At 45.3% G+C, this 24,055-nt stretch overlaps 2 protein-coding genes across 4 annotated transcripts in view; one reads left to right on the top strand and one right to left on the bottom strand.

The window, feature by feature from the left end:
- The first annotated feature begins 3,201 nt into the window (after window positions 1–3,201).
- SNX11 (sorting nexin 11) lies at window positions 3,202–13,819 on the top strand. 3 transcript variants are annotated; one of them, XM_019638611.1, is made up of 8 exons: window positions 3,202–3,997; window positions 6,177–6,237; window positions 7,230–7,284; window positions 7,677–7,763; window positions 8,070–8,170; window positions 11,040–11,135; window positions 11,355–11,567; window positions 12,330–13,819. In XM_019638611.1, exons 3-8 carry the CDS (start codon window positions 7,243–7,245, stop codon window positions 12,601–12,603), a joined length of 813 nt encoding a protein of 270 aa, XP_019494156.1. In that variant the 5' UTR covers window positions 3,202–3,997; window positions 6,177–6,237; window positions 7,230–7,242; the 3' UTR covers window positions 12,604–13,819. The 3 variants fall into 3 exon arrangements, with proteins under 3 accessions (XP_019494156.1, XP_019494155.1, XP_019494157.1); XM_019638610.1 differs by lacking the exon at window positions 3,202–3,997 and adding an exon at window positions 4,001–4,089; XM_019638612.1 differs by lacking the exons at window positions 3,202–3,997; window positions 6,177–6,237 and adding an exon at window positions 4,016–4,089.
- Window positions 13,820–22,568: 8,749 nt separating this feature from the next.
- SKAP1 (src kinase associated phosphoprotein 1) overlaps window positions 22,569–24,055 on the bottom strand; it is a 304,650-nt gene continuing 303,163 nt past the window's right edge. Inside the window, exon 13 of the mRNA XM_019638609.1 lies at window positions 22,569–22,941. The gene's annotated coding sequence lies outside the window, so the exon portion shown is untranslated. The remainder of the gene's footprint in view (window positions 22,942–24,055) is intronic.

Raw genomic sequence — 24,055 nt, 5'->3', positions numbered from 1 at the left:
GGACACTTGGGTTGCTTCCACATTTTAGCTATTGTAATGCTGCTATGAACCTGGGTGTACAAATATCTCTTCGCGAGGCCCCACTTTCAATTCTTTTGGTTGCATACCCAGAAGTGGAATTGCTGGATCATATTGTAATTCTAGTTTTAAGTTTTTGAGGAACTGCCATGCTGTTGTCCACAATGGCTGCACCATTTTACATTCCCATAACAAAAACAGAGCACAAAGATTTCAGTTTCTCCACATCCTCTCAACTCTTTTTTTAGTAGCCATCCTAATGGGTGTGAGAGTTTTTGTTTCATTTTGATTACTACTTGACATTCTGTTGTTAAAGATTTATTCATTTGGGGCTAACAAGTACTCTCTTTTAAAAGGCAAATACATACTTAGGAGCTATCTGTTTCTCTTACCTCCCCTGGTTGGTCTGATTCTCAAGTGACTTCCAGGTAGTGATGGGCTATAATTAAAACCTATCATGCACCGGTAGTCCTGACATTGATTGGTTTTCTCAAGAGAAGGGATCATCACTGCTTGGAGAGGTACTTCTATCATTTGCCAGCATTTCTGGTATGATAAGAATTGGCTCCATTATTAAGCGTTAGAAATTGTTGAAAACATAAGCTTGAGATTGTTTCACCACTTGTTTGTGAAACCTATATTACATTCAAATTATTTAATGAATTTATTTTAAAACATTTATTGAGTAATATTCCAGATGGATGGTGTTAAAATATAAGCTCCAGAAGGTCAGGATATTTTCCTGTTTAGCTCACTGCTTTATTCTTAATGCCTAAAACAGCACCTAGCCCATAGAAAGGGCTCAATAAATATGTGAATGAATGGATACATTCTGCAGATATACTCTTTGGTTTTTTAAGTGTAGTCTACAGACTCTGAAAGTGCCTGAGATGGTTTGAGGAAGTCTGCATGGTCAAAATTATTTTCATAAGTAAAGACATTATTTGCTCTTTTTCATTGTGTTGACATTTTTACTGGTGGTACAGAAGCAAGTGGGTGAAACTGCTGGCACCTTTGTATGAATCAAGGCAGTGTGGCACCAACTTACTAGAGTCTTCTTCACTGCCATACCTATACAAAATAAGAACTAAAGGCCACTTTCGGGCCAGCGGAGTGGCTCAATTGGTTAAGAAGGCGAGCTCTGAGCAACAGGGTTGCCGGTTTAATTCCCACATGGGCCAGTGAACTGTGCCCGAGCTGAGCTGCCGCTGAGCTGCCTGAGAGCATGTGCTCCTAACAACAAGGTTGCCAGTTTGACTCTCCCATGGGATGGTGGGCAATGCCCACCTGCAACTAAGATTAAACATAGCACCTTGAGCTGAGCGGCCACGAGCTGCTGATAGATGGCCAGATGGCGACTGGACTTGGAGCTGAGCTAGCTGCACCCTCCACAATTAAGATTGAAGGACAACAAGTTGGCTGTTCCCCTTCCCCAATTCCCCAACACTGTTCCTGTCCCCCAGTTCCCCAATAAAAAAAAATTAAAAAAAAAATTTTTTTAAAGCCACTTTCACTTAAGGCTATCCCTTGGATGAAGCAGTACAAATTGTTAACCTTATGAAATCTCTTTCATAGGGTATATCTTTTAAAAGTTCTATGCAATGAAATGGAAGCTGTACATAAAGCCCTTCCGCTGCTTACTGAAGTATACGGTTGTGCAATTGTTTGAGATGTGTGAATTGAATTAGCTGCTCTTTTTCATGGAACATTTTTATTTGAAAGAATGACAGAAAAACTATGGTTATTCAGACTTGGATATTTGAATGAAATGAGTCTGTCACTTCAAGGAAAATGACTAAAAGTATTTCTACTGATGATAAAATTTGAGCTTTCAAGCAAAAATGATAATTTTGGAAAATGCAGTATACACCAAAGTGAGATTAGCAGCTTCATAAGACTGATGAGATCAGTGTTTTAATAAGTGATTTTTTTTTTTTTTAGCTGAGCCATCCTGCCACCTTTTGGCAGCTCAGCGGCAACTCAGCTCGGGCCGGGCATCAAACCGCTGTTGCTCAGAGCTCAAACTCTTGAGCGAGCTCCTAACCAACTGAGCCACTCGGCTGGCCCCAATAAATGACTTTTTAATATTGCATAATGTAATGCATCAATAGCTGGAAGATCTGCATAACTTAGTAAACCAGTATTTTTCAAGTGTTTTCAGAATCCCATTGTAACTAACCTTTAAGAAACGACCATTTGTTAAGTTTTGCTAGTATCAAAAAAGGATATGCACAATTATGGCCGAAGGCTAAAGTATCTGTGTGAGACAGGATTTTCTTCATTTACTAGACCAAAATAACATAGTACAACAGGGAGTGGGGAAGCAAATAGAATTCAGCTGTCTTCTATTAAGCCAGACATTAAAGAGATTTGCAAAATTGCAATACAATGAGACTCTATTCAATTTTTTTTTGTTTCAGTGTATATTTCACAAAACATATTATCGTAACATGTAATGGTTATTATTGTTTTAGGTGAACTAATAAATAAATGTTTTCTCAGTTTTAATTTCTAACTTGTCGAATATCCCACATAAACAAAAACTCCTTGGGGTCCTTAATCATTTTTAAGAATGTAAAGGCATCCTGAGCCCAAGTTTGAGAAAAGCTGCTTTGAGGCATGTGCAATAATCTCCACTTTACAGAAGAAGAAACTAAGATTTACAAAGATTTAGGACCAGTTTAAGGCCACAGGGTCAGTATAGTGCTGGATTTAGTACCTAGGTCATCTTAACCCCAGAGCTTGTATTTGTGATAACTTTTTCCTTGATATTATCTTTTTTTTTTTTAAAGATTTTATTGGGGAATTGAGGGAGAGGAACATCATTGGGGAATCGGGGAAGGGGAACAGACAAGTTGCTGTCCTTTTGTTCTTCAGTCTAGTTATGGAGGATGCCGCTTCACTGGCCCAAGTTGGTATTATCATTGCGCTCTTCCTGGGTGAGGCAGTTGCTCACCGGTCATTGGATAGCCGCTTACTGTGGCTCACAGCATATCTCGGGGCTGCTGGCCGCTCACGCCAGCTGCCAGCCACTCACCGTGGCACCGGCAGCCCATTACAGCAGAGGCTGCAGCCTAGCCATCCCTGCAACTCACAGCCCAGCTCCATGTAAAGTTGTTGTTCCCCATCTTAGCTGTAAGAGGGCGCAGCATCACTGGCCCTCATGTGGGATCTGAACCAGGCCCTGCTGCTCAGAGCTGGCGTCCCAAGCCAACTCTTAACCAATGCCGACTCAGTGGGCCCCTCCTTGATATTATCTTCGCTAACATTATCTTTAAACTGGTAGTTAAAAGACATTTCAACAACACAAAAAAAGCCTTCATCATATTCAACAGATTGTTCTTACAAACCAGCTGCACCATCTTTCTTTGGGCTCATTTCGGAGAGTGAAACGTGTGTTGCTGAACCGCCAGTCCAGTTTTCGCTCTGATAGTCTGTGGTTACGAACCTGAGTTGAAGTCTTCTTGATAACTGGGGAACTGCAACCTACGGGGTGCAACTGATGGCTCTGTCCAGACTTTACCAAGGCTCCAAAGAACGGGGGCGTTTTCTGCCCAGACCCTTCCACACTCAATACCATGCTTTGCAGAATGGAAATCCCAGTGACAACCTTTTCAAGCCCCTCTCTCTGCTCCGGAGGGCCCTCTTTCAGACCTTTAAAGACGCTCCCTGACCTCTGATTGGCTGGTCTGACAACGATGGGCGGGACGCGGCCCTGGATTGGACGTCATAGTCCCTTGGTCGCCCCTCACCGGCGTCCGTCTACTGCCGCAGCGAGTGAGTGGTGCCGAGTTTCGACTGAAGCCAGGGTCTGGGCTGGATCCAGCGCGCCGCCCGAGAGCGGAATCGCCACTAAGAGTCGGGGTCTGCAGGGGCGGGGCGTCCTGGGCACCCGGGATTGGCGTGTAGGGAGCCGTCTCCCGTCGTGCACCGGGCACCGGCCACTCACCCGGAAGGAGAAACCAAGACTGGCTATATGGTAGGGCGCTGGCGGTGTCGCTGTGGAGAGTGGGTGCTGCTCTCGGGTGAAGGAGCGTGGGCGGGGCCGCGGGGAGTGGATGCTGCTTTGAGGTGAGGGCCACGGACGTTAGCGTCACTAGTGGCGCTTGGGGTGGGGGACTTCGCTTGACATCCTAAGGGTTGTCTCACCTCCCGGGATAAAGGCAGGTGCTTGCTCGGCATCCATGGAAGGAAATCTGGCTTTTCCTTTATTTATAAAGGAGTATAAAGCGTCTTTCCTTCCCATTCCCCAAGGTTAATAGGCAAAGGAGAAGAAGGACTATGTGGTCCTTTGCTCCTAGTTCGTTAAGAATGGAGGGGGGAGTGGCAGTAGTAAAAGAGTTTGGAGACATTTACCCAAACGGTAAATGGCAAGTATTTTTCGGGGACACAGGAGGCTCTTGCGTTAGATTGTGGTCACCTTTGTGACTTACCCTCCGAGTGGAAGGAATGGTTAAGTTACAGAGGGACAAAAGGATGGAGCAGAGCTGCTTGGTTGAGAACACACAGAGCTTGGTCAGATGGGGGAGCTGCTTCTACCACCTGTGGGTGTTTAGGAAGAAGAGCTTTTTGAGTTGCCATCTGGCACCAAAGGCTCAAGGATGAGTAAGAAGGGATGGGAGTCTGGGTGGCTCAATATATTTTTATGACTTGATTTGTTTTTTAACCTGTCTCTTGAAGTAGTTTAAATGGGAGTGAAAACGGTGGAGCTAAAGCCTTGAATTCTTACGACATTGGAAAGCTTTACAAGGAATCTACTTTGTAAACAGCAAACAACCGGGTTCTCCCTGGAGATGTTGGTGGCGAAAGTAAACTTCAGATGTGATTGAAAGGGCCCAAGAAATAGAGTTAGCGCTGAGGTGCATAAGTAGCTGAGAGGATCACTGACTTTGTCCTTATTTGGATGATACTCCGCTCCATGTCTCAGATCCTAACGTTTAGAACTTCCTCCTTCCCCTCCAGAGAACTGAGCTTCATTTCCTTCTGAGGAGTGGCATCTACAGAGAGGAAGCTAATAGAAAATAGTAGTTGCTAGAAATTATTACTGGGAGTCTAGGTTTTTGTATTTGTTTCAGTATTTTTTTAAGGAAAGGTATAACCCAAACTTTCTTAGTGCCCTTTAAATTTACATTTAAGTGTACAGCATCTTGGGAGGTCCTAGGAGTTTTTTAAAAGCCAGTTTATAGCTATTTGTTTCTAAGTGGTATTAGCCCCAAAGGAAAGAAGAGGAACTTGCACATGGAAGTGGTGCAGAGCCCTAGGAAAACTCTTCTTTTTTTGGAGGGCAGTGTAACTGGCCCTCATATGTGGGATCCGAACCGGGGCCCTCTGGCATCCCAAGCCAGTTCTTAACCATCGCGCCACTCGGCTGGCCCGGAAAACTCTTCTTGAGCCCAGGAGAGTGATGATGATTTAGTTACTAAATTATAGGCCTGAATTCGGCAAACCTTTCAAGGCACAGGATATCGTGTGAGCTCCACCGAGTTTGTGTATGACCATGACTTCCTTGGCATCACCTTTCCTGTCGTTACTTTTGTGAAAACACTTCAGAATCTAACTCTCTGCTCCTGTGCTGGCAATTTACCAAATGCCTGAAAAGAGAAGAGAACATTTTTTTTTTTAAAACCTGAGGAGGTTCATTGTTCACAGTGAGCCACAGCCATTTGACTGCCTACATCTGGGAGTTTATACATGGGTTGTTATGACACTGGAATTTCCTACCTTTCGGTTCAGGACCCCGTTGCAGTGGCAACTACATCAGATGAAAAATCAGATTGTCAGCAAGAATACTGTTTAAGATGATATTGCAGTCATAAAACCTTCGGTTTGCTCAATGATGTAGTCCAATTTGGGCATATACCATGCAGCTTTGCCTCTGAGTGCAGTGTGGAGAGACCTTCTGGTATACTGAAAAGAATTGGAAAAGCTGTTTGCTCTGCTAATTTGGTGGTGTAAATGAGTTCCCATTCTCTTGAAACGTTAGCCTTGTGTTTGCTAAACATAAAATAGAAGGAAACTCATTACAGACTCTTCTAACGGTAAGGCAGAACTAATAAGGGAATGTGTTTAAAATTAATTGTGGGACTATAAGAATGAGTGGGTGTGAATGGGCATGGGGGGAGGAGAGGGAGATCTTAGAGATAGTCTTGTTTTCCCAGGAGCCAGCCCCGGATCATTTGTTGGCAGTACATATTGGCTGAAGTCAGTTTTCATTTCAAGGTAAATTGGAAAGGGAAATTAAAGCTTATTGTTGTGCTCTTAAGAGAGGAGAAAGGGGTGGAGGTGGCAGCCAGGTTGGATGCTGTTGGAGTGGTTCTAGGAGTAACAAGATTAGTGCTGTATTTTAACAGAAGGTGACATCATGGGCCCCTTTGGACTTGAGTAACCCGGTGCTGCAACCTTCACGGTCCCCTTGTCGGAGTGGGCAATGTGGCTGCACATGTAACTGCCACACTGTGGGAAATCAGCGGCTTAGGCTTTAATGAATCTTTACAAAGGAGTGGAAAACATCCTGAGTCGACCTGTGCAGCTGTGGGGTGCTTGGGCAGAAGTACAAACCGGATGGCATGTCCAGTGAGGAAATGATCAGAACCATTGGCTTAGGTTCCAGAGAACAGATTAGATAAGGGAAGGAGAATGGATTAGATAAGGGAAGGTTGAAACTGGGCAACCCACTCAGGTGTTCCCTGCACTCTCCAGTTCTATGATTTACCTATGGGGAGTTGACCTATGATTAGCAAGACAAAGAGAGACTTAGGGGCATTGGTGTTTTGGAGAGCTTGGCTGTCTCTAGATAGCTGGGAGGGGGCGATGGTAGGCTCACTTGCAAAGCTGTGCTGTGTGTGCCCAGTGCCCACAAAACACTGCTTTGCCTGCAGTCTTCAGGCATAAAGGTTTTACAACCGAAATCTGCCTGTTCTGGCTGCCTGAGGAGAACATTGCATAGATCCGAACATGGTTGGATAGAGGTAGCCTAAAGGTCTTGGCCATGGTCTGAAAAGGGAGGCAAATCCCCCTTCAGCTTGTAACTGAAGTCATGGTGGTGGTGGGGGATTTTTACTTCCTCTTAAGTTTTACACAAGAACAAAAAAAGTTACCTGGATTTCCCCAGGGGGTCTGTTAAAGTTTTTCAGGGTTTTGCCCTGGTAGACAGTGATAAGAATAGAACCATACTAACCATGATTGTTTCCTTGTCATTTGTCCCACATCAGATGTTTTCTTCCAATGGGCTTTTGGTGTAGGATGTTGGAGAACCAAGAGCAGGAGGTAAGCGTGTGGTCTCCATGGAACAGGTGGGTATAAGTTTGAGGAATTTGGGGAGAAGATGCATATCATTGCTTGGTGGTGTTCTTCTGACAGTAATACTTGTTGGTTCGCATTACTGGGAAATGAGGTTCCATTTTGACGTTTCCATTCCTTAGAATGTACTAGAATGTAAGCTTCATGAGGGCAAGGATTTTTGTCTCTTGTTCGTATTCTACCCCCAGTGCTTTAGAACAGTGCCTGACACATAGTGGGTGAATAAATATTTGTTGAATTGAATGAACAAATGAATGAAAGTTGGTGCTGTCTGGTTGGGAAAATCTGGCAACCTGTGCTGTCAAAGCTGCCTGACAACGTGGCTGAGCTGAAGCTGAAGGAGCATTTCTTACCTCCAGGAGGTGATCACTGTGCGTGTTCAGGATCCCCGTGTGCAGAATGAGGGCTCCTGGAATTCTTATGTGGATTATAAGATATTCCTCCATGTAAGTGCATCAGACTTCTGTATTGGGACCAACACTTTCCAGGGCTGAGGGATAGTACTGAGGCAGAACCTGTTTATGGATGTTTTTGACAGGCTGGAGACAGAAGAAAAGGAGGGAGGAGAGGAGAGAGAGCTCGGGCTATGCCTGAGAGTTGCTTGCAGGCTGCCTGGTGGCACCTTGCTCGGGTTGGAGCCTCTGATCAGGACTGTGGCCCGGTGGCTTAGGTCCTCAGTGAGAGTGACGATGGGGAGTTCATGTGAACTTGGTCTTTTCCACTGAACCTTTGTCATGTACTTCCTCCTGTAGACCAATAGCAAGGCCTTTACTGCGAAGACGTCCTGTGTGCGTCGCCGCTACCGTGAGTTCGTGTGGCTGAGAAAGCAGCTACAGAGAAACGCTGGTTTAGTGTGAGTTGGCTCTTGCTTCCTTTTTAGATCTGAGACTGGCTTTTTTAGATGCTTACTTGGGAACTAGAGTTTGCAATGAGGAAAACTTAGCAACATGCCAGGCACTAAGGGAATTGAAAAATGTGTTCTTAAATTATATTTACATATCAGCAAAAACGTAAAGACAAGAGTTTTTATTTCCGGTATTTTGACCTAACAATGCCATAGAAAGATCAAAAATATTTTTTTATATGCGTATTAGTCTAGGGCTCAACAAACGTACTGCCAGCATTTTAAATGTGCTTATCACTGGTTATCAGAAACTTTTCAGCACTTGGACTTATTTGACAGGTGGTGATCCTGTCCGTTTGACATATAAAAATAGTGACTTTTTTTCTTTTTTTGTGCAGAGACCTTTTTCCAGAGTCACAGCAGCCTGAGAACCTTAGGAAAAAAGTATTGTTCACTTACCTACACCCGCAAATAAGTCCTAAAACTGGAGACAATTTAGAACAGTGATTCCAACGCAGGAAGGTCACTGAATGCTCTGGTGACAGATGGCCTGTTGGTGACTTAGCCAGTTAGGTACCACGTGGGGCTGATGAGGCCATTGTCANCTAAATTAAGCTTTGCTTGTATGACTAAACTGGTTTTGTCTCCTCAGGGAAGTTTCAAGGTTGGTCTCCCTTTGTTTTTTATTTTAACACTTGTTATTCTTTGAGACAAGTGGTTTAGTTCTCTTGTTTCAGCGAGATTACTGTCCCCAAAACTGTTCCTATGGAAATTCAGCCTCTCATAATAATATTCACCCCACTTTATTGTCATTAGTTAATGCCTGTCTTCTGGTAAGGTCAGAACCCTTGCCTTGTGTTGTTCATCACTATCCCCAATGCCCAGTACAGTCCCTGGTATACAGTAGTCAAGCTATATTTGTTGAATAAGTTATTAAGTGAATTAGTGTGATGTATTTCACCTACCTGACAATATGGAGGTGATCAAGCTTTTCTTCATCTCTTTTCTTCACATCAGATTTGTATTCTTTTAAAAAACTCTCTTCCTTACTCTCCTTTTCCCTATCTAACCAGGAACCAAAAAGAACTACCGGAAGATGACTTTTTTTTCTTACTTTGCACATTCAAATATCCTCCTACCCAGAAGGAAAGGAGAAAGGCAATTAGTACTGCACTCTACTCCAGAATGCAGGGTCTGCATTTATATAACAGTTTTACAAGCCAGGCACTGTGCAGGGCTCTGGAGAATTGCCATGTAAGTAACCCAACCCAGCAATATCATAATAGAGTTTTGCCAAAAGGACTGTGACAGCACAAAGAGGGCAATGGTTCCTGAGATAGTTAGGTTGAGTGTCCATGAAGAGGCAAAAATTCATCTGCTCGCTCCCTCCAGAAGTGTCCAATTCTGTTTTTAATAACTTTAATGATGAGAGAATTAGTTGTAATAATATTAGCTACTGTTATTAAGTGCTTACCCCCAGTGCCAGGAATTTTGTTAAGTCTTTGATTAATGTTATTTAATCCTCATAACACACCTGGGAGGTGGAAATTACTATTTCCATTTTGCAGAAAAGATCAGAGGTTGTTATCACCTGGCCAATACATCCAGCAGGAGAGTGGTGGTATCAAGATTTGAGGTTATTGTCTAACTTCCAAACCATATTCCTGCCTGCATAAAATGCTGCCATCCCCAGTTCCTCATATTGAACTTCTGCTTCCCCATGTAAATGTCACCTATTTCCTCTAGGTCTAGCTTCAATAGCTGCATACAATTCTGTTGTGTAAACCCAAATTCCTCTTTCCTATTGTCCTTCTAGTATTGAAATTCAGCTTTATGTTCCCTAAGGTCTGGCTTTCTAGGCTCAGTGTGACCATTTCCTTAAGCTGTACATCATAGGACGACAGTTTCAGATCTAGGACATCTAGTTTGTTAGTAAATTTGGGCTCATATGTGCATATTTCAAAGTAGAGGGAATCATCATGGCCCTGGTGCTCTACACCACTCTTGAATTAAGGGAGTCAAAAGTCACCTTCTTTATGGGCCAGCCAAGTGGCTCAGTTGGCTAAGAGCTCGTTCAAGAGTTTGATCTCTCAGCAGTAGGGTCCCCGGCTTAATTCACAAGCTGAGCTGCCAACAGGTGGCAGGATGGCTCAGCTAAAACGGGGGGGCAAACAAACAAACAAAAAACTCAGGAATCAACATAAAGAGTATCTTATAGCAATATTTAAAAAAATAAAATTAANTCCCAAGCGAGTTCTTAACCATCGCGCCACTCGGCCGGCCCTGGCCATTGTTTTTTAAAAGTATGTGCTGCATTTCATCATAAGAGAGGCTAAGGAGGTTTAGAGAGTTTGTGGATGACTTGCTGCCATTTAGCTACTTTTAGAAAATTCCAAACATGCGACTTTCTCGGACTGGCATAGGTAGACTTAATTTACACACAAGGGCCCAGTATTCTCCATGTCTCTCTGTCCAAGTTTCTTCCTGTTTAAAATAACAGTTGATGGTGGAAGTGGGTTTTATAAACAATGTAATACAGCAGCATGGAGTTTTGAAGTCCTAGATTTGGTTCATATACCAGTTCTGCTGCTTGCTTCCTAGCTGTGTGGCACTGGGAAATTTACTCAACTTCTCTGATTTTATTTCCTTGGTACTAAAATGGGGATTCTCATATCTTTCTCACGGGGTTTTGGGGAGGATTAATGAAATAAGGTTTGTAAAACATTTAGCATAGTGCCTGATACATGGCATGTAGTTAGTGTTAACCCCCACTCCCACCAACTTATTAAAAGTTATTGTGATTTGGGGCTCATTTTAGGGGATTTCCTTAATTAGGGGCTGAAATGACTGTCTTGGATGTTACTATGTGACCCCATAGGCCTGTACCTGAACTTCCTGGGAAGTCAACCTTCTTTGGCAGCTCAGATGAGTTCATTGAGAAGCGACGACAAGGTTTGCAGCACTTCCTGGAAAAGTGAGTGGACATGGCAGGCTTGCACCTGCTTCCTGGGTTGAGGACAGAGAGGGGGGAAGGTTCCAGCCATGATGGCCCAATTGAATATACAGGTGCATTTGGGGTTGATGCCTTTCTTGTACCCTCATACTACTCAAGCCAGAGCGCTGCAGAGGATGGGGCGGGGAGGGCAAATCCTCAGGGTGATACTCTGTGTTGTCCTCCCGGTGTTTGTCCCAGGGTCCTGCAAAGTGTTGTCCTCCTATCAGACAGCCAGTTACACCTCTTCCTGCAAAGCCAGCTCTCGGTGCCCGAGATAGAAGCCTGTGTCCAGGGCCGAAGCTCCATGACCGTTTCTGATGCCATTCTTCGCTATGCTATGTCAAACTGTGGCTGGGTCCAGGAAGAGAGGCAGGGCTCTTCTCACTTGGCTAAAGGAGACCAGCCCAAGAGGTAACTGAAGCTCTCTTTTTTGAGACACTAGGGGCTCGGATTACTGTAACCTGGGCCAAGGAGGTATCCATTTGATAGAGAAAGTAAAGTCACAGTGTTGGTAGCTTTTCATAAGAGGCCTCGTTCCCCCTGTTCGTGGCGCTCTCATCCCATGCACAAGGGTCTGTGGATTTGTGTTACTCCATCCCTGGGTGGCAGGCTCTCTCTCTTATTGAAACCTGGGGAGAAAGAAGAGAAGTCTTTCTTATTTGTTCTGTCCCTTCCGCCCCACCCATTTTGAAAAATAACTTTATTGAGATCTAATTCACATCCCATAAAATTCACCCTTTTAGTGTACAATTCAGTAGTTTTTAGTTTATTTACAAAGTTGTGCAACCATTAATCACCGCAGTCAACTTTAGAACATTTTCATCACCCCAAAAGAAACCTTGTATCCATTACCATGATGGAGTCCTCATTTTTCCCAAGCCCTAGCCCCTGGCAACCACTAGTCTACTTTCTGTGTCTGTGGATTTGCCAATTCTGGACATTTCACACAAAAAAGAGCCATAAGACAACATGGTCTTTTGTGACTGGCTTCTTTCACTTAGCATGTTTTCAAGGTTCATCCATGTTGTAGCATCAGTAGTCCATTCCTTCTTATGGCTGAAGAACAATCCATTTGCATTGATAACACCGCCTTTTTGTTTGTCTGTTCCCTTGTGTTTATCCATGCATTTTGTTTATCTGTTCCTTCTTTTTCTCCCTTTCCCACTCTTCCAGTTGCTGCTTTCTTCCAAGATCGGGCAGGAGGGGCTCTCCCTCACCTCCTCCTGAGGAAGAACAGGACCGTTTGGAGGTGTGGGCTCCTGTTGTTGACTCAGAGGCTCCTTCTTTGGAAAGCCCTCCTCTCTCACCCCCTGCCTCGTCATCATGCTGTGATTGTGCAAGACCTGACGAGGGATCCGCTGTTCCTCAGCTTGTGAGGAGGTCCGTGGGCGGGGACCATGCTGTGCCTTTGGATCCTGGTCATTTAGAAACAGCTTTGGAAAAGTGAACTTTGGTCTGAGCTTTGGGTTCTGCTTCGAGGCCAGTGGAGAAGATGCAGGCAAGGAGACTTACTTGGGCACAGGGCAGGTGTTGGGGCGGTTGGGCTGCTTAGTGTCTTTCAGTTGCCTCTGCTCGAGCTGTTTGCACAGAGGTGGGTTATGACAACTCCTCAAGCTTCCTCCATAGGAATAAACACTGCAGATGTTTGTAAGTTAAGCGTAAGGACCAGGGGCTGTTGGTTTTGAACAGAATCCCACATTTACTCTCTTGGGAGCTGAGTTTCTTTAGATGTTCGTTAATGGGCCTGGGGGCCCTGCCTTAGGTGACTGGTTTTGGGGACCTGTAAGTGGTGGATTTTAAGCTGCCATATTGAATATTGTCCCAAGAAAAATGCTTGTGTCGTTGTATTCCCACTGGCGCTGTTTTTGCTGCAGGCCATGGAGCACTTTGTTTCTGGGAGGCTGGCCTCTTGCCTGCCTCCTGGTATGGACAGGGTGGTGAATATTTATTTTCCTCAATTCCTTGCTTTTCCTTCACTAATACCACTGAATGGGTCAGCGCTGTGACTCCTGTCACTGGGGTTCCCTGCATATCCGAAGACCTCAGCCTGGCCGTGTGGAGCCTATTGCTCATGGCCCTCCACAAAAGGGAAGTGGTTGTTCACAGGCAGAGGAAAGGCAACGGCTCAGGGAGCTTTGTTTTGGTAAAGGCTGTCCTGGGCTGTCACCGTCTCTTCTGGTTCCAAAGCGGAGACGTGACCATCTTTTTCGCAGGCTCCTTTCTTTTTTGAATCCTTTTCTTCTCCCTTAGTAAGAGCTCCCTGCCCCCCAGGGCTTTAGCCGCCACATGTCCCTCTGCTGTGTTGCAGAGAGGCCGTATGTTCAGTCCAGTGGGGCGCAAGGGCTTTGTTTCTGCCTGGAGAGAGGACTCTGGGGATGGAGATGAGGAACAACACGCCTCCCTTCAGACAATGAGGCAGTCTGCCCTCCTGCTGCCATCATTCCTCTCCACTGAGAGCCCGAGCTGGTAGGACATGAGTGCTGCTGGCATCTGCATCACGCTGCCCGTCGGTTCGTGCGCAGTTCCTCTTGCCCACTCTCCCTCCTCTGGCCGTCCCACCCTGTCTGTGGGCTCTTGTACTTACCAGCCTATGCTGTGGGACTGTCATGGCATTTAGTTTGGAGTTGAGGGGCTTTGGCCTGAAATAAAATTCAACTATTTAAGACTGTTGTTGCAATTTGTGTCTAACAAGCTGTAGCAGAGAAGGAGGGAGTGAGGGCTGGCAGTAGTTACTTTCATAAATCATGAATTTATCAGCGTGGAAATAATGGTTCAGAACCATGCACTGCAGCTCTCCTGCGTTGTGTGTGCAGTTCAAGTTCACCACTGGAGGAAGGACTGTCTTCCAAAGAGCCAGCTCTTCTCACAGTTATGGGCATGAACCTTGTTAGGTATAATTTACCTGATGCTGCTTCCATCCTTGCAGCCTGCCTGAGGTGCCAGGTGCCGAAAGAGAAATAAAGTTTGTCAACAGGCAGATGCAAAGCCCTGGCTGGGACTCATCCCTCTTCTGCCCGCCTCCCCTGAGTCTCTCCTTTATATGATGCAGCAGAGCAAGGCGAGGATAGAAAACCCACAGAGGCAAATCCAAAATGTCAAAAGAAGTTCATTTAAAAGGGGAAAAAAACTCCATACACAATCCTCACAAAAACCTGACAGATGCTAAGCTAATGGCATCCGCTCTGCCGATTGGTGGGGATGACTCATGAATATTAATGAGTCCAATGCTCCAAATGGTGCAGCTGTGAACCCAGCTGTGCCTGAAGCTCTCTGATCTCGAAACTTCCAGACAGGAGCCGGAGGTGGTCTGTGTCAATTCCCTACTCAGCCAAAAAACAGCAAGCTGGGTTGGCCTTCTTCTGTTCACTCCTTTTCTTGCTGGAGTTGGTGCTCAGCAGCTAGTTCTGCCAGCAGGGTAGGCTGCTGGGACAGCAGGAGCCGTGCAAAGACACGGATGCGATTTTTCTGACTCCCAGTTTTTTTAATGATCCATTAACAGCAGTGCATATAACAGCACCTCAGCTAATCCAAGGCCAGGCACCATCCCATCACTGTCCTGTGCAGGGTTGAGTGCAGGCCATGGAAGGAGGTGTCCTAAGAAGGGAAGACTTTTTTCTAATATTACAGGCCTGGAGTTAGCAGAGAAACAGCAAAGATGGCTTTCCCTCTCTGTCCAGGCAGTGCCATTTGCCTCTCGCATGTGCCCTATTCCTGTGTGTACTAACGGCTAGCCGTCATGGCTGATGACTTGTCAGTGGCCTACCGAGCTGTCCTGTAGAAGGAAAATATTTTTTGTTAGAAGTTAGGTTGGAGGTAGGTTCTGTGCCTGATTTAGTCACCTTTCTTCTGACAGCAACTTCCATTGCCCAAGTCTCATTTCCTGTTACTCAAGATAAGCGATCCCAAGCTCGATCCAAGCTCGTGGGTTTCTTTTTGTTTGGTGGAAGGAAGTGTGTGTGTGTTGGGGTGGGGGTAAGTTTTCTTGTATGAAAACCCTGAGTTTCATATGCATCATTTTATTTGACCTCAGTGCTCACTGAGGAGGGCAGGGCAAGTATTACACTCATTTTCTAGCTGAGGAAACTGAGCTGACCATGGTTTTTAAAAAACAGTTTTTAGATGATAGTGGAATATATTTGTGGGTGAGGTCCTTTCCAAGCTCTGTACCACAAGTGTTTGTTTTCCCCCAGAAAAACTTTTTAGAAAGCTGAAATAAACCCACCACTACTCCAGGGGGAAAAAAAAAAAGTCCCCCTGCTTTTCAGTTCTCAGAAACCAGAGCTCCTTCGTAGTCCTCAGTTTTCTGACTGCTGGGGCCTTTGCTTGGGAGGTGATCATGAGTTTTTAACAATCTGATTGGACATTAAGTTATCTCCTTTGTGAATTTGTTTAGATGCCTCAGCTCTTAGTGAATATTCTTTTCATCTAGGGGAGGGGAGGACAGTGGGCCGGGAGGATGCGAGGTGGGGTTGGAGATAGAAATGGAAACAGACCAGCTCCTGGCCTGCCTCACAGAGGCCGCAGGAGCACTCAGTCGGGCCGGAGTGGCATCTGCAGATTTATGTGCGGGCAGCCAGCTGAGACACAGGGAAAGCCAAGCAGATAACCACTGTAGTGTGAGATAGTAACTTCCTCAGTCAAGCCTGGGCACTGATCCTAAGCCACCCCTCCCGGGCGGCTCCCTGCCAGCAGAGTCTCAGCTCTGTAGAGGGCACATTGCTGGCTCAAGGTAACCTTTCTTTGAACTCTGGATGAGTGTCCCCCTTCCTATTGTCCTTACCACTGTACCTTCTTTCCTGAGGGTTTCCTTAACTACTTTGGAAGACCCCACCCACCTCTTATCTCCATCTACTCCCTGCCCCAGCTTGTCTAAGGAACTGTTTTGGGAACTGCTACGAAGACCAAGTATGTATCTGGCTTACCAACAGGGCAGCAGGAACCAGTCCTTGCATCTTATTAGAGAAATGACTTCTTGGGGAAAAATCAGTTCCACCTTAGTCATGGCTGGATTTAGAGCTGGAACGCTGGAACTTGAACTCTCAAGATACAATAAACATGGACAATTTATGCTCAAAAGCGTAACAAAAGCCACGCTTCTTAGGAGACAGTGCTCCTGACTCAAGGAGCAGAGTGAATAATTTTACGTGTCTTCCATTCAGGGGAGATTTCTGTAAGCAAAGGAGGGAAAAAACAAGGGGTGCTTACACAACAGTGAAGGGCTGCATAACAAGATAACAAGGAGGGAGAGATCATAACGCTGGAGTGTGAGAATTACACGGAAAGACTTTAAGGTGTTCCCCCCGCCCCTCCAAGGGCAGGAACATGAGATACATTCTGTAATTGTTGGATTATGGGAAACCACCAGCCACAGTTTCTTATCTGGCTGTCGAGTCCCTCCTTCGTGTCCTTCAACCAAGCACTTTTTCCTTCATACCATCCATCTGTTTCGAAGGGGCAGTTAGTTTAGAGCCTTCCACGAGTGCGCTGTTCCTGTGTGTGTGTCCCTTCCCCAGTGGCCATGTTGGTGTGGGAAGCTAGGCCCACTAGCAGCCTGACCCGAATTCCTCCAGCAGAAGGCCCAGAATAGTGAGAGCCTGAGGCGGTTTGTTGGAAGCCTTGCAACCTGCCTGCTCTAAGCTACGAGACTTAGATATATTCTACCAATTAGGGCACATCTGTTCCAAATGCTGAAAGGCGGGCACTGTCTCTTTAAGAGCCATCCCACTCCTCTCCTTGAGTGATGAGGGCTGGGAGCACAAGGGAGTCAGATGCTGATTAAACAGTCCTACTGCCGAGCTCTGTTAGAAAATTACTGTAATTATGATCTAGTCCCAGCAGAGGGATGAGTTCCAATCCTGCTAATAACCCTTCCAGGTGCCTCAGATTCAGGGCCCGTGGGAGGCAGCATCGACAGGGCTCTGGCTGGCACTGGGGCCAGCGATGGCCCTCCTGTCTGGCCTATGCAGGCAAAGACAACAAAGGCACCGGACCCGTCTTCCTATCTCGGCCTCCTGAGAAGGCAAAGGTTTGGGTTGTGTTTTATTTTTTTGGTTCTTTACAGAGCTCCTGGGAGTCATTTTGTAGGAGGAAACTTACCCTACACTAACATGCAGGACCAGGAAAATCTCAGCTGCGAGATGCCAATCTGTCGTGACTCCCCACCTCTGCCTGGGTACTGACTGCAGCGAGCACTGCAGCAGCCCAACCAGTGCAAAGCGGAGGGAACCAGCGCAGCCGCCTTTCAGCTGCAGCCGTCTTCTGCACTGTTTCCATGAACCTGTGCTCTGAAATAGTACACAGCAGTTCTCTCGGTCCTGATGAAGAGTTTCAGGGGTTTCTGCCACTGAAACGGGAAATAGGGACAGTAACAAACCACAGAGCTGTAGACACGAGAGACTTGCTGTAATGCAGCTCTCTGAATGGGCAAGTATGGGCTTATTCCTTCGAAAACATCATTGCTGTACTGCAAATCTGCCGCAGGGCCAGGGAGCAAATGTCAAAGGTGCTAGTGGAGCAGAGGGGCTGGCTAGCTGGCTCTTAAACCCTGAGGAATTCATGACATTTACACTTTATGTCTCCCAACCTAGCTGTAAGCTTCTCCCTGTCACTACAGCAAAACTTCTGGAAGGCAGGGCAGTTTCCCTGTGCTTGGTCCTAAGCACACCCAAGTGCCTTAGTACAGTGGCTTTCAGCCTGGCGTGATTTTGTTCCCAGGGGACATTTCGCAATGTCTGGAGACATTTTTGGTTGTCAGAACTGGGGAGGGGGTATACTATTGGCACCTAATGTGTAGAGACCAGGTATGCTGCTGAACAGCCTACAGTGCCCCCAACATAAAATGCTCTGGCCCAAAATGTCAATCATGCCAGGCTGAGAAACCCTGCACTCACAGAATGAAGTAATAAAGCTCCAAGTTCAGCCTCCCAACCAAACTTCCACTGCACTGCCTTGGAGATGTTGAAGAAATGACGTCCAATCCCCAGTGGCCAGGCGCTTTCCCAGAGATGGACTACGTTAGTGACAGGCCCAGTACATGTAGGTGGTGTACATGTGCCACCTTGGTGAGTCAAGGCAGAGCCATGCTGGGCGCCATATCTGACCGTGGGGCAAAGGGAAGAGTTTGTAGCCTGTTCTGTGTTCCATGATTGGATGTGGGGGCGTAAAAGGTGGCCAGCTGCTCACCATCAGGGTAAGAGCGTCTGCAATGGAACCAGATGCCCTCTTTGAGGACCAGCACTAGAAGCCTCTTGGAACTTACTCCCAATCACAGGAGGCAAGGAAGTGGCATACTATTGCCCACTGCCACAAAATGCTTCCCTCTGTGGCACTCTGCCAGGTGGAGGGGTGGCGGGTTGTGATGGGGCCCCATGAGGGAACAGAACACACACAGCTGCTGTCAGCTGGCCAGCGTCACAAGCAGCATGATGCCAGAGACACCAGACCTCTCAGAACAGGCTGGGCATCAGGAAAAGAAAGCCTAGTTGGCAGGGTTTGCCTAGGAAACAGGCTTGCAAGGGAGAGGACTTCATTAGAAGGGACATTGCCAAGCATCATACCAGGAAAGCCGGGTAATCTATCTACAGCCCACTCCCTTGACTGGGCAACTCATTTTGCCTTATTTTGGGGTTGACCACTCATCCCGGTGTGGTCTTGGAGTCATTATTAATAACTCCCCCTTTCAGTCTCAAAAGTGTGTCTATTTGGAAAATAAATTACATGGTCATCCTATTAATTATACCTCCGTTTCCTCTAATACAATAGCTTTATTTGTAGGGGGTGGGTTATATTTATAAAATATTTTTGTACAAATAGGCTACATTTTAAAATGTATTATTAATTGAATCCCAAAGAGTTGCAAAAGAATGGTCATTGATTTATACTAACCCAAAACAAAACAAAACAAAAAACCCCAGCATGTTTTCTCAACAGTTATTGATAGGGAAATAGGGAGAATAATTCAAATCCCTTGAAGAAGAAAAATCTCTTTTTAGTTGTAAGTTTCAAACTCCCTACCCAATCTCTGTAAATTCTAATGGGAAATGAAATGGCTGGGCAGGAGGGGAGGGGAGGAGCAAGGGACTATGGTAATCCACAAACTAGAAAATTAGCTTGAGTCACTGGGCTGTGTAGCAGGGATAATCCTCTGTGTAGACGGCTGCTTTTTCTAAAGTCAGCTCCACCGATTTTGCTGGTGCTCTGGGAATTAGCAAATCAGTGCCACTCAGGATTTATCCTTTCAGAGCCACTCCTGGTGGGGAGACCTGCGGGGAGGGATTTTTTTTTTTTTTTTTGGCTAAAGATTAAAGCATCTCTGTCCCTGCCATCTGAGAGTTTTGTTCCTAAAGATGGGGGTGGGGGAGAAAGGAACATACATACTTTTCTTTCTTTGCTTCAACTCCATCTTTCTCAGATTGGTTTTTAAAAGCAGGAGTCTGTCCCCTCTCCCCCATCTTGTTCTTTGCATTGACAGCACTGCTTTATTGTGCGCAAGTGACTGGCATGAAATACAGATTTTGAAAATGTGTCATTGGAGGTGTCTAACGGCAATAGAACGTGAGTGATTCAATAAGCAAAGCAGCAGACTGAGAATTTCAAGAATCTTTCCTTTCAGGTCTTTCATTTCCTCTTCCACAGCAGATTCTGTGTGATTTTTGTCTAAGTCACCACCTTTCAGATCCTCAGTTTTGCCACTTGGAAAGACTAACTGATTACAAATAAGGTGGTTCAACTGAGCAAGCTAAAGTGCTAAAAAAAAAAAGTTAATAATAACTTGAAATCTAGTCTATTCCTTACATACTCTGTTTAGATAAAGCATCTGTCTCAAACAGGAGGGAGGGCATCTAGTCTCCCCCACCTTTTGTCGTTGCTCTCACTTTAAATGGAATCAAACTGAGTTTAGGGAATGAGACTTAATGGGAAAATTCTCTTTCCCATTTTTATGCACCAGAGGGAAAGATGTAGTGGGTTTTGAATTAAATACAGATTTCTAAGAGATATAATAGGCCATCGTGTGGGGAAATTTAATATTGAGGTAACTGCAAAACAATGTCTGTGCTATTTCGTGATATGGATGACAGAGAAAACACACTAGAAAAAATGTATTTTTAATGAAATGTAGCTTTCAGAACATTTAGTATTCTCAGATATTAGTGTGGACAATATAGACCAAACCGTACCAGTCCCAGGTCAGAGTATCCAGTGGATGTAGGTTCTGTGTAAATGATTCATCTGTAAAAGGCAGCTATACATTTGCTTTTTAAATTTAGGACCTGAGCTTTCTTCTTTTCCCTCCTTTACCTAAAAGCAAGGAAGCAAAAGTGCCTCCCACCTCTAACCCTCTCCTATTTCACAGGACAGAGCAATTAGTGGCTATTAAGAACCCATTTTACATACAATGTGGTTAGTTGTCTAATGCCCCAGTTATCCAGTTAGTCACAGGCAGTAAGGTGGGGATTTGGTTAGTGAAGTCACAAAGAGAAGTGGTAATCTGATTAGCCAGTTGCCTTCTGAGGCTGCTGGAAAGATGGTGGCTGTCAATTATAATTGAGTTGGGAGCAGTTTTGCTCGGGAGGCTGATCTCCAGAAAGACTGTAGGAATCCGCTGATTCCCAAAGGTCTCCTTTCGAACTTTCCCCTAACAGAGAATGCCCTCCAGCCCTGTAAATAGTCTCATCAACCCATCGAACTTGCTCTGTCTTTTCCTGCATGTGACAATGTCAGAGATGGCCAGATGGCTATGGACCAGATTTCCAATCAGTCCATCTGTTGATATCTTTTAGGGCCGGTCTAATGTCTTTTTCCACTGAGTTTCACAACTAGAAGAATCAGAGGTCTGAGTGTGGTGCCTACCCTGTGGTCGATGGAGGTGCTGCAAGACCCTTGCAGCAGGGGAAATGGTTGTTGTCCTCAGGTCAACAGGTACAGAAGGGACTATTGCACTACCGGGATTTTGTTTAAAATGTTGAAAGCCAATGGCCATGCTACTGAGAGAGCCTTAAACTGTGCAGACTAGTTACCTGGACTTGTCCCCTTTTCATCTCCCTTCTGACCCTGTCGCAGACACCGGTTCTTCCTCTCTGGTGCGCCACTCATTCAGTCACAGAGCAGTGGCACAATGCTATTCTCTCCTCTTAGCCTCCCAGTCTTCTAGACTTTGGTCCCTGGGGGGGTTCTCCATGGAGGGATAGAGGGGTTACTGTTTGTTCCCTCAGTTAAACATTATTAGAACAATGCCCATTGTCCTTACCTGTAGGTTGGGATTGGTGCAAAGGTTCCTAAAGCTGGAGGCAATTGGTTCTCTTTGGTTCATCTGCTCATATGCTGCCACCTAGTGGTTCCTTTTCCTCTAGCACCCTGTGTACAACGGAGGGGCCATTATGGACAGTTCTGTATTGCCTTTTACCTCTTTTTTTTTCCCTCCCAGTCTTAAATTGTCCCCTTCTCTTACCTCTTTATCCATTACATACATAAAAATCTTCCTTGTTTTTTATTCCTGGGTCAGGAAGCCTGGAAATGAATAGCTGGCAGAGAATCTTTTGCTCCCTGGTTTCTCCCTTGGTGATGTGAAATGGGTGTCTTACTGCAGGGCTATAATATGGTCGTTACAGAGGTGAGGAAGGCTACTACCAATCCCGGACTGCTCTGAACAGGCAATAGGCAATTTCTGTAGCTGCTCAGTTTTCAAAATTTCTCATGTAGAACGTCAGACAATACTAATAGGTAATCCTTATTGAGCAGTTACTATGTACCAGGCATTTTCCTAAGTCCATTGCTCATTCTTGTCCTTTCATCTCCCTAATGACGCGGTGAGATGGAGTATGCCTCTTCTAAGGTGAGAAAATAGAAACATAAAAGGTCAAGTAACTTGCTCCACAGAACACATGGAGTAAAAGGGGACCTGGGGCTTATTTCCAGGCTGTTTGGTTCCCGAGTTTATGTTCTTAACCGCTATGTTTTGCTGCCTCTGCAAGACACAGGTGACCTAAGTGCTAGGCATAGGCAACAGGAAGAGGAAACAGGGCTGTGTACACGCAAGCCCTCCTCAAAGCACTCCCTTGGCCCCTATCTAGGGGTGCAGGACACAGAGGGGTAGTTAACCGAGGCCGAAAAGGAACTCTCCAATGTGCTGACTCCAAGGACTTGCTTCCAGCCCTGTCTCACTTCAGAGTGATTCAGCCTGTAAGAAAAAACCACCAAGGAGGCAGCCAAAGGAAGTCTGAGGTGCCAGGTCATACCCAGCCAGGCCTAGGTTCCAGGGATGATCCTACCCTGAAAGACAGTTTCAAGCCCCCTTCTCTCTCTGGGCTTCTGTTTCCTCTCTGGCGGTGCCTTCCCACTTTGTTTGGAGGTGGCAAGAATGCCCAGAATTGGCATTTTTGACACCATTACAAAAAGAAACTCAACACCATCACACATGGCAAGGAACCAAGTCTGAAGTTTATTTGTGCTTTTCAAATCATCCCAAACAACCAGCAGCTTCCTCCTCCAAAAGTTTCCTTCTCTCTCGCCTTCTCTGTGACAAGCCTGTGGAAAGGGCAGAAGTGGCTGTGTGGACATGTTTAGAGATGGGGTGAGCTAAGGCAATGCAGGTTTAGCAACAGGTCAGCTGGATACGCCTCTTCCCACTTGTCTTATTGGTGGTTCAGTTACTACAAGGTGTCGGAGACTGGGGTCTCTTCAGTGAAGAGAAGAGTCCGTGGTGTTGGTGGGGTGGCAGGGGTAGGGAGTGGGAGGTCTCGATGCTCAGTTTCTTCATAAAGGCAGGACAGAGAGAAGGATATGTGTCCTAGAGGAGGAAAAATATATAAATTTGCTTTTATGATTCGAAATATAGAAGGTATAAAAGGGCATAGAGTAAAGTGTCTCCCTTCTACCCTGTCTCACAGTCACACAGCTTCTGTCCTTGGAGGTAACCAGTGTTAGCATTTTCTTTCTCTTTCCAGAGATATCTCATCATATATATATATATATATATATATATATATATATATATATATATATATATATATATATATATATGCAATTGGAGATTCCCTTTTTACACAAATGGAGCAAATTAGGCCTATCCTTCTTTGCTGCCTATTTTGTTTTCTTACTTACCAACATCTCCCAGAATGTATTGCATATCAGTGCAGAGCTGCCTTTTCTTTTTTCCTGTTACATCGTATTCAAGTCTATGAAAGTATTACAGTTATTTGGCTAGGGCTCTGTTCAACATTTAGGCCATTTCCAATGGTTTGCTATTACAAACAACCTGTGTGTGTATCATTTTGCCTGTGTGCAAGTGTAGCTGTAGGATAAACTCCTAGATGTGGAATTGTTGGGTCAAAGAGAATGAGGAGATAAGCAATTCTGTCATTAAATAAATGACAAAGTGAAGTCGGGTGAATCTGTTTGTTTAGATTTGACAGAAAAATTCCAACCCTTCTACATTCATGGCCAGGAAATGGGAGTGTTTGTCAGGAAAGTCATAAAATCAAACCTTGAGTGACAGGCCCAAGCTGGTGCTTTATGGTTGTACAAGAGCATGGGAAAGTGAGAGCTATCCTTTGTGTATTTTCCTAAATGAATCCACTGAGCTGCACACTAGAGTGGGCCCTGGTCTGGAAGATTCCAAGGACAGTTGGTATCACTGTCACATGTCATCCTTCACCCCCAGCAATGAAGTCTGCTCCCATTTCAGGCCGGAAGATGGAGCTTGCGACATCATGTTAGCCTTGGGTGCCCTCCATCACCATCCTCGTTCTCAGCAAAACCCACTCTGTGCCAAAGCAACTGCAAAGTTATCCCACCCAAGGCAAGCACTCACTCCACTGTTTTAAAAGATGATGCAGTTCTTGCTCATAAAATGCAAGCCATATTCTTTATTACCTAAGTTAATTATTCTTTATTACCTAAGT

Source organism: Hipposideros armiger, unplaced genomic scaffold, assembly GCF_001890085.2.
Source record: "Hipposideros armiger isolate ML-2016 unplaced genomic scaffold, ASM189008v1 scaffold_40, whole genome shotgun sequence".
NCBI lineage: Eukaryota > Metazoa > Chordata > Mammalia > Chiroptera > Hipposideridae > Hipposideros > Hipposideros armiger.
The sequence above is the reverse complement of the archived record's forward strand: the minus strand, read 5'-3'. Positions and strand labels throughout refer to the sequence as shown.